This window comes from Plectropomus leopardus, chromosome 16 (assembly GCF_008729295.1).
Source record: "Plectropomus leopardus isolate mb chromosome 16, YSFRI_Pleo_2.0, whole genome shotgun sequence".
Classification (NCBI taxonomy): domain Eukaryota; kingdom Metazoa; phylum Chordata; class Actinopteri; order Perciformes; family Serranidae; genus Plectropomus; species Plectropomus leopardus.
The window spans coordinates 5,183,561-5,200,439 of NC_056478.1; the positions used below are offsets into that span (position 1 = coordinate 5,183,561).

The following is a 16,879-nucleotide window of genomic DNA, read 5'->3' on the forward strand; positions in this document are numbered from 1 at the left end:
AATGCACAGCTCTGTGGTCCAGCAGGACAATGTTTGCATTTAACAGTTCACGGCTGTCACATTTATCTCACTTTGTGTTTGCCTTAGCAGTCGGTTTCTTCTCGTCTGCACGCAAGGTGTGTGTGTGTGTGTGTACACACTGAATGTGTTTGCGCATACTGTGTATGTTTTTGCGTGCGTGTGTGTGTCTGTGTGTGTGTGTGTGTGTGTGTGTACACACTGAATGTGTTTGCGCATACTGTGTATGTTTTTGCGCGTGTGTGTGTGTGTGTGTGTGTGTGTGTGTGTGTGTGTGTGTGTGTGTGTGTGTGTGTGTGTGTGTCCGTCCTTAGGCGGGCTGGTACATCTTAGAAAATGAATTAGGGTTACATCTGTTTGTGTGGTTGCGTAAGACTTGAGTGTGTTAAACAGGTTGACTGTTTAATGTCTTTCCAGGTCAAATAAAAGTGTGACTGATGAGGCTCCTTCTCTAATAAAAACTATTTCTCCCGCTCTGCAGGACCCGTACATCTTTGAGCCCAACTGTCAGATGACGGTGGACGAGTATGGCTTTTTCATCTGCTGGAAGAGCGAGGGAAAGGTATGACTTTCATCTTTCCGTGTTTGTGTATCCTCTTGTCTCCCAGGTCAGCCCGGGAACGAGACGAATCTGTGAGCTCATGTTTCGTTTGCTCTGGCAGATGCGTCTGGTCCCTTTCAAACAGCCGACCTGGCTCAGGGCAGGCCACTCACAACCGTTTATCCAAGATGAGGCGGGTTTGTCTGACGATTTGCAGAACCTTCACGCTTTGTGCAGGATATTAGGGATGTCCCGATCACAGTGTTTGCCTCCAGTCTGAGTCATTAGATATAAGGCGTCTTTAAAGTTATTTAAAAAATACCTTCATCCAGCTGTTCCTAGATGTTTCTTTTTAAATGTGTTATCTTATATTTATTTATTTTTACAAAATAAAGTATAAAATGACAAACCCTCCCCTACACCTTCTCCTCGCGGTCTCGAGGGAATGTTTCCGTCCCTTTAAGAGTTCAGTCTTTATGCCGCGCTGCAGCCTGTGTCTGAGTAACCCGAATAATCTGTATTCTGTTGAGTGTTTATTTTTGTTGTCTTCACATATTGTGGGGCGGATTACCTTTATTAATAAATAAGCCATGTTGGCTTTTTGCTCGCAGGGCTTTGGTGTCACGTCGCAGTGGTCGTGGTGGCTGCTCTTTCCTTGGAACAGGGCTAAGAAACACCATGCGTGTCGTTTTTGGCTCCCACACCCTTGCACTGGGGACACTCGGGTGCTGACTTTTGCTTCCTTGCGTCCTCGCACCTCCTCCTGCACGATCCTCAGATCCTTTAAATGCAGCTGAGGGAGAGAGGAGCTTAAAGTGAGGAAACGCGTGTATCCCACATGGAAATCTTTTATGAAGTGGCGTGACGTGTAAATGCGGCACCTTCTCATTCAGCACATTTACTCACATAATAGGGTGGCTCAGGTGGTAGAGCGGATCGTCCTCTAATCTGGAGGTTGGCAGTTCGATCCCCTCGGCTCCTCCAGTCAAAATGTCCAAGTATCCTTTGGCAAGATAATGAGCCCTGAAGTGCTTTCAGTGGCTGTTGAATCAGTGTGTCATTGTGTATGATGGTTAAAAACCGAGTATCAGGTGGCACCATGTACAGCAGCCGCGGCCACCAGTGTGTGAATGTGTGAATGTGACTTGTAGTGTGAAAGTGCTTTGAGTGATCGAAATGACGAGAAAAGCTTTGTAAGTGCAGGTCCATTTGGATTATAGCACTTCTTCTTATGCAGTCTGAGCAAAGGAATGAACATTGTCCTTCATGAGTAAAATTACACTTGTGGTTGCAGAAAACTTTAGCTAAACAAATTCAGAAACTAAAAAAAAATGTAAATCTTACAGCATTTTTGAGATACAGCATCACAAAACAATATTTTCTTACACCTGTAGTTGTCAGGTGCTGAGAGGTTCTGGTGTTGCCTCTGTGTATTAAAAATGATTGCAAAACAAATCTGTCTTGTTTTCTCAATATTTCCACAGTCTCGCTCTCTCGCCGTCTCCCTCTTCACCTGCTCTCACATTCTCCCCTCAATTTATTTCTCATCATCTCTCTGTGTGTCTCTCCTGCAGGAAGGCCAGGTCCTCGAGTGTTCCCTCATCAACAGTATCCGTGTCGGTGCCGTCCCAAAGGTGAGACCTCGGCAAAGACAATTTCCTCCCTTCTTGTTTTTACAACACTCACGCTCTGTTGCCTGCTCCACCCAACATCCAGTCTCCTGCTCCCTCAGCGACGCTCCTGTTCAAATCTGCAGAGACGGCATCGTCAGGCTTGTGAATAACGATTCGTGCTTTAATCAGCCGAGGTAGCAGCGGTGTACTCAATCGATCGACCGACTGATCTGGGACTCTCGGCTGAGATCGCAGTCCTGAGCGTGTCTCCACACGATGTACCAGGAGGCACGAGCAGAACATAATATGAAATATTTAACTCATCAATATTTATACAACCCAAGCTGGGTTTAGCTGCAGGTTGTATCCAAATCTTTTTCTGTGCCTTTGACCCAGAGATGAATAATGACACATTGTGCTTTCGGCCCTTTTATGATGAGCTGTCATTGGGTTAAAGAGTTCACACTGTGGGATCAAAACCCCACGGGTATAAGACGCTCCGTCTCTGTCAGAGCGACTTGTCCTCATCCTGTAAAAGGAAACTGGGGCCTCATTACAGAAACTTCCTACTGTAAGTTTGAAATCTTATCTCTTCTCTGTAAAGGTGGCCTTTTGGTAAGTTAGGAATCCTGAGTTACAATCGCATAGACCAGCGATACTCAACTTGTGGCCAAATCTGGCCCCGGATAGGATGTTGGGTCGCATCCCAACTGTTTTTTAATTCACATGAGAAATAAAGCGATCCACACTGGGAATTGTTTTTATACTTTTAGTTTTCATAAGGTGTCCGAGTACATAAAACAGCATCAAAATAGAGCTTGTTTGTTAAAAGTGCCAGTGGAGGATCCCCACAGCCCCTGAAAGAGGTCCTAGCTAAGCCCCTAATGTCCTAAAATTCTAGAAATGTCCTAAAACCTGAGAATCATGCTAAAATCCCAGAAACGTCCTAGACAAGTGCTATAATCCTAAAAATGTCCTAAAGTCCTAGACAAGTGCTAAAATCTTAGAAACGTCCTAAAATCCTCGAAATGTGCAAAAATCCTAGAAAGTGGTCAAAATAAAATTGTTCTTTAATTGTGGTTATTAGAAAATTAGACATAATTTTGGTGTAGCATAAAAACCGGTCTTTAAAAGTCCTAAAAAGTCTTAAAACCACCTTGTGTTGAGCTGCAGGAACCCTGCTTATTACAGGATGTCTGAGATAGGACTCGGCCATTGCTCCTGTAACAGTAAAACAGAAGTTTTCCTACCTTTGAAACTTCAGACAGAACAAACAGTATTTCCTGTAATGAGGCCCCTGATCTTGAAATAGACAGTATGCTTCCACCGGCTGCATTGTTCTGTATTTTCAGAGCAGCATCAGTTTTCTATTCAGCCAGTTTGGAGTCGGATATACACACAAACAAACCTGAATGGTTTCTCCATATATTAAATATTGATTCATGCAGTTTAGCCTCGACAGTGACACATTATCTCGTAGTATTCGGCATCTTGCAGAGCAGATGAATTATGAAAGCTGTTACGGGAAAACCCGTGTGGACGGCGGCCTCTAATTAGGATGCAAACCTGTCAGAGCAGTAAAAGTCAAACCCCTGACAGGAGACACTGGTGTGTGCGCTGTTTGCTCGAGCATTAACAGGTTGCGTATGTGTTGTTGACAGCAGGAGGTGGTCTGTTTGCTCTGTCCTCCGCGTGGACGTGTGTGCGTATGTACATGTGTAAGGGCACGTATACAGATAGTGCGGCCTGATAGCAGCTCCTCCTGTTTGTTCAAACACTGTTCTGTAAGCAGCAGACGAAGAACAGAGAGCGGGGCTTCTCCTCAGAGGCTAACGCGGTTACACAAGCCCCCGAGAGCTGTTTCACATAATCCAATGAGCGGGAAAAGATGAATGGCATGGGATGATTGCTGGCTGGGGTTTTAAAACGGCAGAGCCTGCTGCCTGTTGCTGCTAATTCAATCATATAACAAAAATACATTACTGTCTTCAGTGGTGACGGCGGCGGCAGACTGAAATCCAAAAAGAGGAGGAGGAGGAGGAGTTGGGCTGTGTTTTTTGATAGCGAGAGAGTGTTTTAGGGGATTTTCTGTTTTCACTGATCGAACATCAGTTTGTACTTCTCTCAGATTAAACTGTGGCTGGGACAGATGATTATTCTTAGGAAAATCAGCAGAATAACGACGAGGTCTTTATCTATTTTCTGATAAAGTAGGGATGTCCTGATCATTTTTTTTCCCCGATCCAAGTCATTTGAATTGAGTATCTGCAGAAACCAGGTCCCAATCTGGTCCTTGTATTCACCTGGATAATACAGCTGCACAATGCACTTTTTTTTTTGTATTTATTTTTTTATTTTATTATTTTTCTGGACAGCAGTTTATGATGCAGAACATAAATCCTTCATACTCTGGTAAAGTGGTGTCTGAAGAGTTTCTCTCCAGCTTTGTTCAACACATCAAAACCTGGATTCAGCTTTTAAAGCAGCTAAGATTTCTTTTAAATTTTTTTAATAATTCAAATGTTATTGATTTTGAATTGGTTGGTACACAACAGGTTAATATATCAGATGAGAAATTCCACTGGCAACAATAAAAATAAAATGACAACAGAATAAAGGCAAGATAGAGCATAACAAAAGTCAAAAATCCCCCCAAAAATAAAATAAAATAATAAATAAAAGAAAAATAAGTAATAGGCAAAAAAAGACATCTCAACATTCATATTTCAGGGTTTTTTGACAATGTGATTTTATTCCAAAAGTCTCACATGAGGCCGTTTTTGTCATATAATTGACCCAGTCTTTCATTTCTGGGGGTTTAGTTGATTTCCACCTCCTGAGTATTGATCTAGCAGCTGTCGTGACCCCGGCTGTAACAACTGAGGTTTCTTCTCTTGACATTTTATGTACTCGTGATCTGTCTCCTAGTAAACACATTCTTGGCGACACTGGTGGTGTCTTACCCAGCCGCTTACGCACGTGTCTAAGAATCTGTCTCCAAAAGGGTTGAATAAGCAGAGTCCCAAATCCAACGATAAAAAAGTGCCTTTTTTCTTTTTGGCATTCCCAACATGAGTTATTAGTTAGTAAATCTGTCTTCTGTGGTCTGAATTTAGGATCCGTTCTTCATGATGGATGTCCGTTGTGTCCTTCTTTAGCTGACTTGAAGCTTTAAGTCTCCCATGCTTGATACATACAGTATGTCATACTTTTCAACACCAGTAAACATTTCAGCAGCAAGCTCTCTCTAAGCTCCCTTCCCTTTGTGTTTTCTTGTCAGAGACTATTTACTGCAACAACACCAGAAAAGAGGATTTAAACCTTCCCTTAGATTTCTTCCATTTCCTCTGCTAACTCTGCTGAGATCGTCTGACCTGGACAGCCAGCACCTCTCGTTTGTTTCCCGTGTTTCTCTCCGAGCGTGCATGTTTCTGTGTGACAGAGTTTCACTTATCCGTCTCGCTTTCTCCCTTTAACCCAGGACCCCAAGATCTTGGCGTCTTTCGAGGCCCTCGGGAAGACGGAGGCGGACCTGGAGGGCTGCATCATCTGTATCTGCAGCGGCACAGACCTGGTCAACCTCAACTTCATGTTCATGGTGGCGGAGAACCCAGAAACAGCCAGGGTAAATACACACATCCACCTTGTTTCCACTGCGTGGTGCTTTTTGGCATTGAGAAAGCGAAATGATACTGATGACGTGCAGACCTCGAGAATGAATGTGGTGTTTTTTCATATCCGAAGTATATTTTGTGAATCTTAACAAGGACACATTTTACTTGAATGTCTGTATGTACTGGCATTTTTTGTTGTCATTATATCCAACATGTCCTCAGATCAATTTTACAAAAACACTGAAAGGGACTCGGTGTTAATCTGTGCGATAAGGCACTTTTTACAACTATTGTTCGCCTTCCACCGAATGACCCAACAGGAGACGGTCTGAGTTCGGTTGTGTGGTGCAGTTTATTTGTGCATTGTGAACACAAAGTGCTCCGGGTTCGTTTCGCTCTTTGCCGTTGTATTTTAGCCCAAATAACTTTTTTCTGTGCTGGGAAGCTCGAAAAATATGCAGATGAAGCACATTGTGAACAGAAAAGGGACTGAGACTCCATCATTGCTGATGTGGATCAGACAGAGAATCGAGTCCTCTTTCAAATGACTCGACAGTGTGAGCGCAAAGATAATTTTTATTCTGTTAGTCCGCTTTTTGGTCCACTTTAAGAGGACTGAGTTAGGTTCTTTTAAAGAGGACGATATGTGAAAACACCCTTAGATGAAAGTTTTTGATGGTCAGAAAAAACGTATGTGTGAACGCTGCTGAGCACCTGAGTACACCCGTAAGTCATTCAACGTTTCCACGTCATGTAAAGTTTAAACGAACCCCGACATGGCAGATGTTTATTTCAGAAACAAAGCAAATTGCCGGGTGAATGGTTCATATGCCAACTCCTACACGAGGCCTTGGTTCAGTCAGATAAATAGACACATTTGAATGAGTCATTTTTCTCTCTCACCTCATCTCTGTCTCTCTGAGTCCCTCCTGCACTCAGGCTTCTGCTGTTATTTTCTCATCCTTTTTGTCTCGCTCTCAGTCCACTCTCTGTCTCTGTCTCTCTGTTTTTCATCCCACTCATGCAAAAAAAAAAAAAAAAAAAGCTGTGTGAAAAATCTGACTGCCTTATTGAGTAGTAAAACACCTCTCCAGCTTCACTTTCTCACCCATCAGTTCATGTTTGTTTTGGGCTGAGACAGATGACACCGCCTCCTCCGTCTCTGTTTTAATCAGCAGACGTTATTATTGCTCAGCCCTGCTGCCAAAACTCCAAACATTGTACACATTTGTAAACCCACAATAAACAACTGCATGTACGGTTAAAATGCACCAGAGCTGAGTCGATCTGAGGAATGATACTTCTCAGATAAACCAAAATAACTGCGGCGTCAGCAGCGGCGTGCAGGAAATACTCAACATGAAGAGAATTAAAAAGAGAGTTGTTCAAACGAGAAGATATACATTTATTCTGTTTTTATTATCGTCAGAAAATCCTATAAAAAGATCGACACCTGCCCGTCCCTGTCAGTGGTTCTCCAAGTCCATTTATTCCCATTAGAGTTGTAAATCTTTTGCAATGAGTCACAAATTTAAACTTCATTTTAAAAGGCAAAGTAATTTCCTATAACAGCTGGGACAGTTTTTATGCAACAGTACCAATTTGTTGGGATCTATTTTTAGCCGCAGATTAATCCACATTTGGGACGCTAGTGAGTATTTACGGCAGCAGGATGGAGAAAGTGGGATTGAATCAAAATAAACTACAGTGCTCATGTTTGTCATGATTAAGACACGTCACTCAGGTGACAGTGATGTGTTTTTTAGTTTTTGACAATAACGTAGGTCTGAGGCACAGAGGAATAAACGCTATCAGGCCTCAGCACAACCAAGACATCTTAGTCAAATATATTCATCAACTTTGTTTACATGCACAGAATATTCTGTTCCATATTTTACCCTTATTACAAAAAAGACAATATGAGTTGTTTACATGGCTGAGGAAAATGAATATTTCACTAATACGCCTGTTTAATGCAACCGTGAACACTCTGATTAACGTGTCCTAACATGTTGTTCACACACCAAAATACTGAAAAGTATGAAGTCTGGAGCCACTCGTCTGTTTCATAACCTCAGCCGCCTTAAAAAGGTCAAAATTGTGATGTTTGCTTATTTTAAATAAACTGTTGATATTCAACATCGTTCCAACGGATCCTTAAAAAGTTTTAGAAGACAAAAACACTAAGACATGGGAGGAAGGATTTTATGAATCATAATTTTCTGATGTTGCATCATAAAGTCTTGAAATAATTGGTAACATGTTTTTAAAAATATATAATTTAGTAAATGCCCCTTTTAACAATACCAAAAAAAATCATGCTGTATGTCGGAATAAATATGTTGGAAAAACAGGCACCATCTCCATACATTTTCTTTTACTGTAACATTATTCTTACATTTTATTCCAAATGGCTTTAAAAAAGTCTTAAAAAACCTTAAATCTGACCTGCCTTAAGCTGAAGGAGCCTTGTCTTTCATGTTGTTTAAAAGTAGGTTTGTTTGTTCTCCTGACGAGAAATGTGGGTTTTTACTTTGGCCTTGCAAACTGTTGGCGGCACAAAACCGACCGTAAACAGGCAAGAAGCCGTCTTCTGCTTCTCACTACAGTAGATACACATTTTCTGAATGCACACTGTGCATGTCCACAAAATACTCCTGAAACTTTAATAATACCAGCATTTTGTTGTATTCATCACTGTAATTTTATTGTTCTGTAAACATGTCATTAATTGCACGTCTGTCCGTCCTGGAAAAGGGATCCTTCCTCAGCTGTTCTTCCTCAGGCTTCTACCATATTTACCCTGTTAATGGGTTTTTTGGAGGGTTTTTCCATATTTGTCAGAGGGATGTTGTTCGCTGTAAAGCCCTCTGAAGCTAAGTGTGATTTGTGATGCCGGGCTTTATAAAAAGAATTTAATTGAGTATCCCACATGTCCTAATTAGTAAATGCTACATTCAGAATAATGCTTGTCAAGTCATAATTGGAATAAAAGTGGAATGTTAGCGTGCATGTAAACATACTCGACGTCATTTTTGGTCTTTTCTTGGGATTTGGAAAAGATAAAAAGTATAAAGTATCATCAGCCTTATCCTCTGAGCTTGTGGCAAAGGTTAATATGACTGTTCAACATTACTGGCAGCTTCAATTTCAAGAAAAGAGACTAAAGGAAACAATAACAGTCAGCTATCTTTTACTTAGTGACAAATCTCATGAAGCCCAAAGACTTTGCAGTAATTGAAAGACACAGAGCCGAAGCAAGAAAAAGTGCTCTGACAACTGAAAGTGAGTGTAATTTTCCTCGGCCTCAGGGTTGTCAGTCCCGAGTAAATACGATAAAAGTAGTTTTTATGTAAATGAATGTCTGAGTCTTTGTTTATGTCATCCACAATTGTTTGTCTACGAAGATTACTCAAGTGCTGAGAAATGTAAAAGGAGCCCACCGGCAGGAACAGAGCAAAACGAGAATGATTAATACCAACAAGACTTGAGGGAGACATTAATGTATCGTATTTTAAGGAACAGCATGTAAGATTTGGGGGTTTAGTGGCATCTAGCAACTAAGATTGTAGATTTCAACCAACAGAAACTTTTTCATTGTACCGAGCATCGACTTCTGGTTGGAATTCCTTCGATTTTTATTGTTAGGAGGTTTTTTTCAGCTTCTGAATTATCCACAGAGGTTTCTTCCTCTCCAAAACAAACAGAGCAAGAGATTAAAACCGGTAAAAACACTGAATGAAGCAGTTTTACTTTACAAATCAGTGTTTCTCATACGCTGTTCTGCGTGTTGGGGATGGACCAGCACCTGCTGCTGTGTGCTCACCTTTTCTCTGATAGCTTACAAATTCACAAAGCTTCCAGCTGTTCTTAGTGACGAGATTTTTAGGAAACTCTGAAAATTTTGACGATTTCTGAGAATTTTCCCTTATAGTTAAGACTAGATCCTGGTACAGACGACACTTAAGGCATCTTAGCTCTGAAGAAAGCTCCTCAGTTTCTGTCTCTTCTTTGCTCAGAGCTGAGACCTTTCCTAAATCACTCCTGCGCTGGACTCCTTGAGAGAAATGTTTAGGCGACATCAGGAGCTCTGAGAGTATTGAGATGTTCGGGAGGTTTTTATCGGGAGCCAAAGCAAAACAGACCCGCTGATTAAAACTGATAAAAACACTGAAGAAAGTCTGTGTTTTTTGAATGCGGAGAGGCTGCTAGCTTCAGTGGATAATGCCAAAATGCAAATGGTCCAGTCTAGAGTCCGAGCTTGGTTTGTCCATTCTGGGCTACTGTAGAAACATGCTGGTTCAACACGGCGATCTTTGTAGACGATTCAGATTCAGACAACTTTATTTATCCAAAAGAGCAATTCAGTTTAGCACTCTACCAGACCGTACATACACAACAGGCAAGAAAGAAAGACAAAATAAACAAAAAAACGTAATAAAACAAAACAAACAGCAGAATAAACAATAATGACGACTCCATGTCGATATAAACAGCTCATTCTAAGATGACGAAAACACGATTCTTTTCAGGTGATTATACACTTAAGAAAACGTACATAATATTGTATTCAATTTTTGGCAATATATCCTGCTTAATCTTCCAAAATGATCCTCTGAAGATGCCGCATCTATCGGGAAAAAAAACGTCCCCAGGACTCGAAATCACGACCGAACCAAACTGTAAACTCGAGCTTTGTGCCGCCTCAGATCTGTTTATTTGGCAAAGCAGCGTTGGTGTTTCTGCATCGCTCATGAGAGGGTGTTTGTGTGGTGATGGCTGTTATAAACGATGTTTGCGCTCTGCAGAGCTCGCCGCCACAGGGCTGCCAATGATATTCCTGCAGCAGCCTTCAGCACAGTGACACACACACACACACACACACACACACATATCCAGGTACACATCCTCGTCCTCCACACATTCAATCCTGCCATTTCTGCCCCCTCCCTCTCACACACACACACACCATCACCACTTCCCAGCATGCAGGTGGCCCTAAGTAGCAGACCTCGGGAGATGACAGAGTTATTTACATCAGCAGACACCCGCAGCTTCATGGACGCCACATGCCCAAACAGACCACCCCTGCTGCACCCGTGATCTTGTTTAATGTCGTTTTAATGATGATGTCAGTATTAATTTTCCGTGGAAGAGGAGGACAGACGGAGCACCGAGAGGGAGCGTTAGAATCGAAGACATTCGGAGACGGAAAGTGTTCAGAATATCGTCCTCGGTGACATTTGTGTTGATGCAGTCGGCGGTGTATTTATGTAAAGTACCAAGGCCTTCTCTAACTATTTGTTTACTGTCACTGCAGAGCCTTGCAACAGCTCACTGTGTTTATCAGTGTGTGTGTGCTCGTGTGTGTATGTGCGTGTGTTTTCCTGATTATCCTGACAAGGTGTGTGTGTGTGTGTGTGTGTGTGTGTGTGAATTAAGAGGCAATTGCTTGTGTTTATTTCCCCGAAGACGTTCACTTCTAAACACAATGCAAACTCTCTGTAGCTGTGTGTGTGTGTGTGTGTGTGTGTGTGTGTGTGTGTGTGTGTGTGTGTGTAGGCTTCAGTTGGTCAGTGTGTTGAGAGTGTGTGTCCTGAATATTTCTGCTTGTTTGTTTGCAGAAGTGGATCGAGGGTTTGAGGTCAGTGATTCACAACTTTAAGGCCAACAACGTCTGTCCAATGACCTGCCTGAAGAAACAGTGAGTGCATTTTACAGCACAGATTCAAAACGTTCAATGAGCTCATCGTAAAGGAATATTTCACCCGCAAAATGATCAATCATTTGTATATTAGTTACTCAGCCAGTTATGTTGACTTCAGGATGAAAACTTTCTCTTTCATGCCTCCACGGTGAACAAGAATCCAAAGCACAGCATATTCTCGATGAATTGACATAATAGGGGTTCATGTTTAACAACAGCAAACCTATATCCATGTATGCTCAGTACCTCCCAAACACGTTGCTAATACTTTACTTAAAACTGAGCTGAACGTAAGATTTATCCATACTCACTTCAAAGCCAAAACTATTGTAGGGGTCGACAGATAATCAACCTGGCCGATTATCGAGGTCAATATTAGACTTTTGCTGATTATCTGTATCAGCGGTAGTTTGTTTGTTTGTTTTTTTGACATGCTATACTATAACAAGACTCGACATGCTGTACTACAACAATACTAAGTGGTTTTTAACTGTTTATGGGTTTTTCAAACATTCTATTTTGGGGGGTTTTTGGCCGTTTTTGGAAGTTTTTTAAACATTGGACACTACAACAAGACATGCTATTCTAAGTGGTTTTCAGCTGTTTTTGGAACATGTCATATTTTGACATTTTTTTTCGCCATAGTATAGCCTTGCTTCTTTCATCATTTTTTCAACATGCTATTTTATTGGGTTTTTGGCTGTTTTTGGATGGTATTTCAGCATTGAACACTATAAAAAGATTCTACATGCTAGTCTAAGTGGTTTTTAATTATCTTTGGAACATGTCATATTTTGACATTTTTCGCCATACTATAGCCTTGCTTCTTTGGTCATTTTTTTGACATGCAATTTTTCTGGGTTTTTAGTCGTTTTTGGATGTTATTTCAGCATTGTACACTAAAACAAGACTCTACATACTACTCTAAGTGGTTTTCAGCTATTTTTGGGACATGTCATATTTGGACGTTTTTCGCCATGCTATAGCCTTGCTTCTTTGGTCATTTTTTCAACATGTTATTTTGATTGGGTTTTTGGCCGATTTTGGAAGTTTTTTCAACATTATATACTATAAGAAGACTCTACAGGCTGTATATAGGGGTTTTCAGCTGTTTTCATCATACTACAGCCTTGCTTCATTTTTTGGACATGCAATTGTTTTGGGTTTTTTGGCTGTTTTTGGATATTTTTTCAACATAGTATAGCATGTCGAGTCTTGTTATGGTATATGGCGGGGGGGGGGGGGGGGGGGGGGGGGGGGCAATTGATGAATAAAAGCTCATTCTCTGGGTGAAGTATTCCTTTAAATTCAGTTTTGTTTATCTTTAACATGTATGCCATATAATTCTGGTAAGACATCAGCCCTTTCTCTAATCTGTGCTTTTCTCTGCGTCATTATTTGTTCTTGTTTAGTTGGATGAGAATGTGCTTCCTGACCAACGTGAATGGGAAGATTCCTGTGAGAGGGTGAGAATAAAATAATGAGATATGTGTTTAACTGAAGCGCTGTGCCATTTTACTCCAGTTTGTCTCACTCAGCATTTTTCTTTCCCTCTCTCCTTTCTCTCACAGCATTACTCGAACATTTGCATCAGGAAAGACAGAGAAGGGGATCTTTCAGGCTTTAAAGGATCTTGGCCTTCCGAGTGGAAAGGTCAGACATCACTGACCGTAGACTGTCGCGGTCAGATCGATCACATGTGACACTTTAAAGGGACAGGTCACCTCAAAAATCAGAATACTTTTCCTCCTAAATGTTTCGCTGTTTATCAGTCTAGATTGTTTTGACATTGGACTTTAAAGATCAAATTAAAATGACTATTTATAAAGCGCCTTAAGGCATGCTTTGTACCATCTAAAAAAACTTGCCTTGCTTAGATTGATAAATAGCACTACAGGTACGATGAAAAATGTGTACGTTTAATTTTGGGGTGAACCGTCTCTTACAACTGTACGTTTACAGCTCTCATGGTAACGAATGGCGGGTCTGTTTATCCTCCACAGAATGACGAGATTGAACCAGCAGCAGATTTCACTTTTGACATTTTCTACGCGCTCACACAGAAGATCTGCCCTCGCACAGACATCGAGGAGCTCTTCAAGAAAATGTGAGCCCCCTTTTTTATTCATATTTGCCTGCCCTCTTCTTTGCGACTGTAATGACTTTATCCCTGAAAATTAATACTATGACATGATCAGTCCTCCAAATAAACGACTTAACAGCAGCAGCTTTGAGTTGCCGAACACTGATATATCCACCGTTAAAATATTCCCCAAATGTGAGCTGCTGCATCTTGTTGGAGATAATCAGGCGATGTTTCTGCGCCTGCTGCACTAACTGTCCGGACAGCCTAACCTGCTTCCACAGTTTAATTATGAGTGATGATTAACATGTTATTACTAAACGTGTAACATTTAAGAATGATCCCTTTTTTTTTAAAGATGGATTTCTAATTTTAACTGTGTGATTGACTGTGAGGGTGTCTCTTTTAAGAAGCATAACATTTTGTTTTTTTTCTAATTAATTCCTTTGCAGCAATGGGAACAAAAGTGATTATTTAACTGTAGACCAGTTAGTCAGCTTTCTGAATGAAGTAAGCTCTTTATCATTCATTAACTTCTCTGTGTTTTGCTTGTGACCCTCTCTGCGTCCCCCCCTGATCCCGCTCTGGGTGGAAGTTGCCCTCCAGCGCAGACTGCACATCAAACGACCCTCATTAAAAGTCCATTAGCGACAAAAAAAAAGGAAAAAGAAGCGAACAAAATATTTTAACCTCCAGTCAACCTGCAAGGGCAACTTCCAACCCCCTGTTCTGCATTCCCGCCCTCATCCCATTCCCCATGTTCTCCCTACCGCGGCATGCCTCCTCGTCTCTGATTGGTGTTGCCATAGCAACGGGAGGGTAGAGGTTTTTCCCGTCCTGTTGCTTCCTGCTCGGCTCATCTCGTTTCCTGCTGTCTTGTGTGTGTTTTTCTTGTGGCCGTGCTCCTCTGTTGGGATGAATCCCTGCTTAGTTCCCTCCACTGTGAAGTCGGCGTGCGTGTGTGTGCGTGTGTGTGTGTGCGTGTGTGTGTGTGTGTGTGTGTGTGTGTGTGTGTGTGTGTGTGTGTGTGTGTGTGTGTGTGTGTTGCTGCTTCATGCCCAGTCCTGTGCATCACGCTTTAGACCCGCCAAACGAGCCAAAGCTTTGGTTAGATTAATTCCCACCTGGCTTTGTGAGTGGGCTCTGGCATCATAATGATGTTTTGATGCTGTTTGTGTTGTTGAAGTAGCGCTGCCTTGAACCTCTCCGAACACGTATGAAACTCCCGCTTTTAAGCAAACACTTGATCACTGCACCTGTGAGCATGGCTCACAGTTTCTTAACAGTTCAGAGTTGAATTTTGTTTGTTTACGTCCTGTTTATACCCGAGTGCTCTCCATTTAAGGCCACAATAATTATTAATTTACATTATGAGAACCAAAATATGAAAAATGACAGCTGTTAAAATGAGCACTGTCGATATCTTTCTCCATGTTGCATTAAGTTGCTCCTGTCTTGCGTGTCCGTGGAGGGTGTTTTTTGTCCAGTTTGATTGGACACAAAAAAAAACACGGCGTTTGTGCACTAATCTGTGTTTGCGTGGTGCCCCTCAGAATCAGCGTGACCCTCGGTTAAACGAGATCCTGTTCCCGTTCTATGACCCTAAGAGAGCCATGCAGATCGTCGAGAAGTACGAGAGAGACGACGAGCTGAAGAAGAAAGGTGAGAAGAGGTGTGGAGGGAAAGATGAGGCAGAGAGATATTTTAGGCTCTGCTGCCATCTGCCTGTGCTCCTTTGAGACTACAGCATGTAATGCCAGGTTATCTGCAAAACCAGATTATTTTCAGCCTTTGTCTTATTTTACCTGTTTGGCAACACTTTATTTTAATTTTAACATGTTGGCCCTTTATTAGTCATAAAGAATTTACTAAACATTATTCTGCATGACCATTACTAGGCCATTAACTAAGAGTTTTTTTTACTGCTTATTGATAGGAAGTCATTTTTTTACATACTTTACTATGACTGTTTTTTGTCATACTTTACTGTGACATTTTTGTAATTTTTCTCAACATGCTATACTATGACTTTTTTGACAGATTTTTCGCCACAGTAGACTTAATTTGATGTACTTCTTTTGAGATGTTATTTTATGATATGTTTTTCCCTCTTATGACATACTATGACTTTTTTTCTACATGCTTATCTGTATTATATCGTCACTTTTTTCACATTTACTGTTTTTTTGACATAGTATAATATGCCTTTTTTATTATTTTGATTTTTTTCAACATACTGTACTAAGACAACATGCTATACTACGACTTTCTTTTTTCAGTTTTTTATATATATTATTATATGACTTCTTTTGACATAATATAATTTATTGACATACTACGCTATGACCTTTTTTCCATGATTTTGGTGTCATACTACACTGACATTTTTTATGATCTTTTTGTGACATACTATTCCATGTTGTTTTTTAGAATGATTTTATGACATTTTATACAATATTTTTTCCCATCATTTAATTGTTTGAATTTTAAGAGATCAGACAGGATGCTCTAAAATAAAATAACAACCATCCAGAAAAAAATAAAATAAAATAATGGGTTGTCCCTTTAATATCTTTGTAAGGTACAAATTATGTATAAACCCAAGCAAAACACATACTGAAGCAGTGAATAAATCAAGCATAAGCAGTCTAAATTAAAAGCCATCATACATCTGAAAAAGTGATAAATATATATAATGTTTTCTTTGAAGTTTATTTCAGTTCATAATTACAAATGATTTTTCTCATGTTATATCAAGGTAAAAAATATTTATCGTCTCAAGTGATAAGTTTCATTTCTTTATCAAGAATTGAATTTTTGCCACCAGCTGTTATTAACATACAAAAAAAACATTGAGATTTACTCTCAGTCCTGTTAACTTTTGCCCACAGGGTTAATGTCCAGTGATGGGTTCTGCCGGTACCTGATGTCAGATGAAAATGCTCCAGTTTTCTTGGACCGGCTTGAGCTGTATCAGGAAATGGACCAGCCGCTGGCCCACTACTTCATCAGCTCCTCCCACAACACCTACCTGACAGGGCGACAGTTTGGAGGGAAGTCTTCAGTAGAGATGTACCGCCAGGTCCTGCTGTCTGGATGCAGGTACGTAAGGTCGTCCCTTGACAACCCAGGATTGACTCGCTTTCTGCAGAAGTGCCGAGTCCACCTTTAACCATAGACTGTATTTTCGGCATCTTTTAAAAAACCCACAGACTTTGATATGAGCGAAGCGGACTTGCAAAAATGATTCATTTCAAGGCTTTAGTGCTGACTCCTGCAGCACTCTATTACGATACAATTCAA

The 16,879-nt window shown here is 40.9% G+C and overlaps 1 protein-coding gene across 1 annotated transcript in view; it reads left to right on the forward strand.

Moving 5' to 3' along the window:
* Positions 1-16,879, forward strand: part of LOC121955137 (1-phosphatidylinositol 4,5-bisphosphate phosphodiesterase beta-4-like) — a 128,344-nt gene that overhangs the window by 60,022 nt on the left and 51,443 nt on the right. The window contains 10 exon segments of the mRNA XM_042502959.1: positions 500-580; positions 2,134-2,193; positions 5,654-5,797; positions 11,411-11,490; positions 12,906-12,959; positions 13,065-13,146; positions 13,497-13,600; positions 14,029-14,086; positions 15,130-15,238; positions 16,468-16,678. Coding sequence (XP_042358893.1) covers positions 500-580; positions 2,134-2,193; positions 5,654-5,797; positions 11,411-11,490; positions 12,906-12,959; positions 13,065-13,146; positions 13,497-13,600; positions 14,029-14,086; positions 15,130-15,238; positions 16,468-16,678 — 983 coding nt within the window.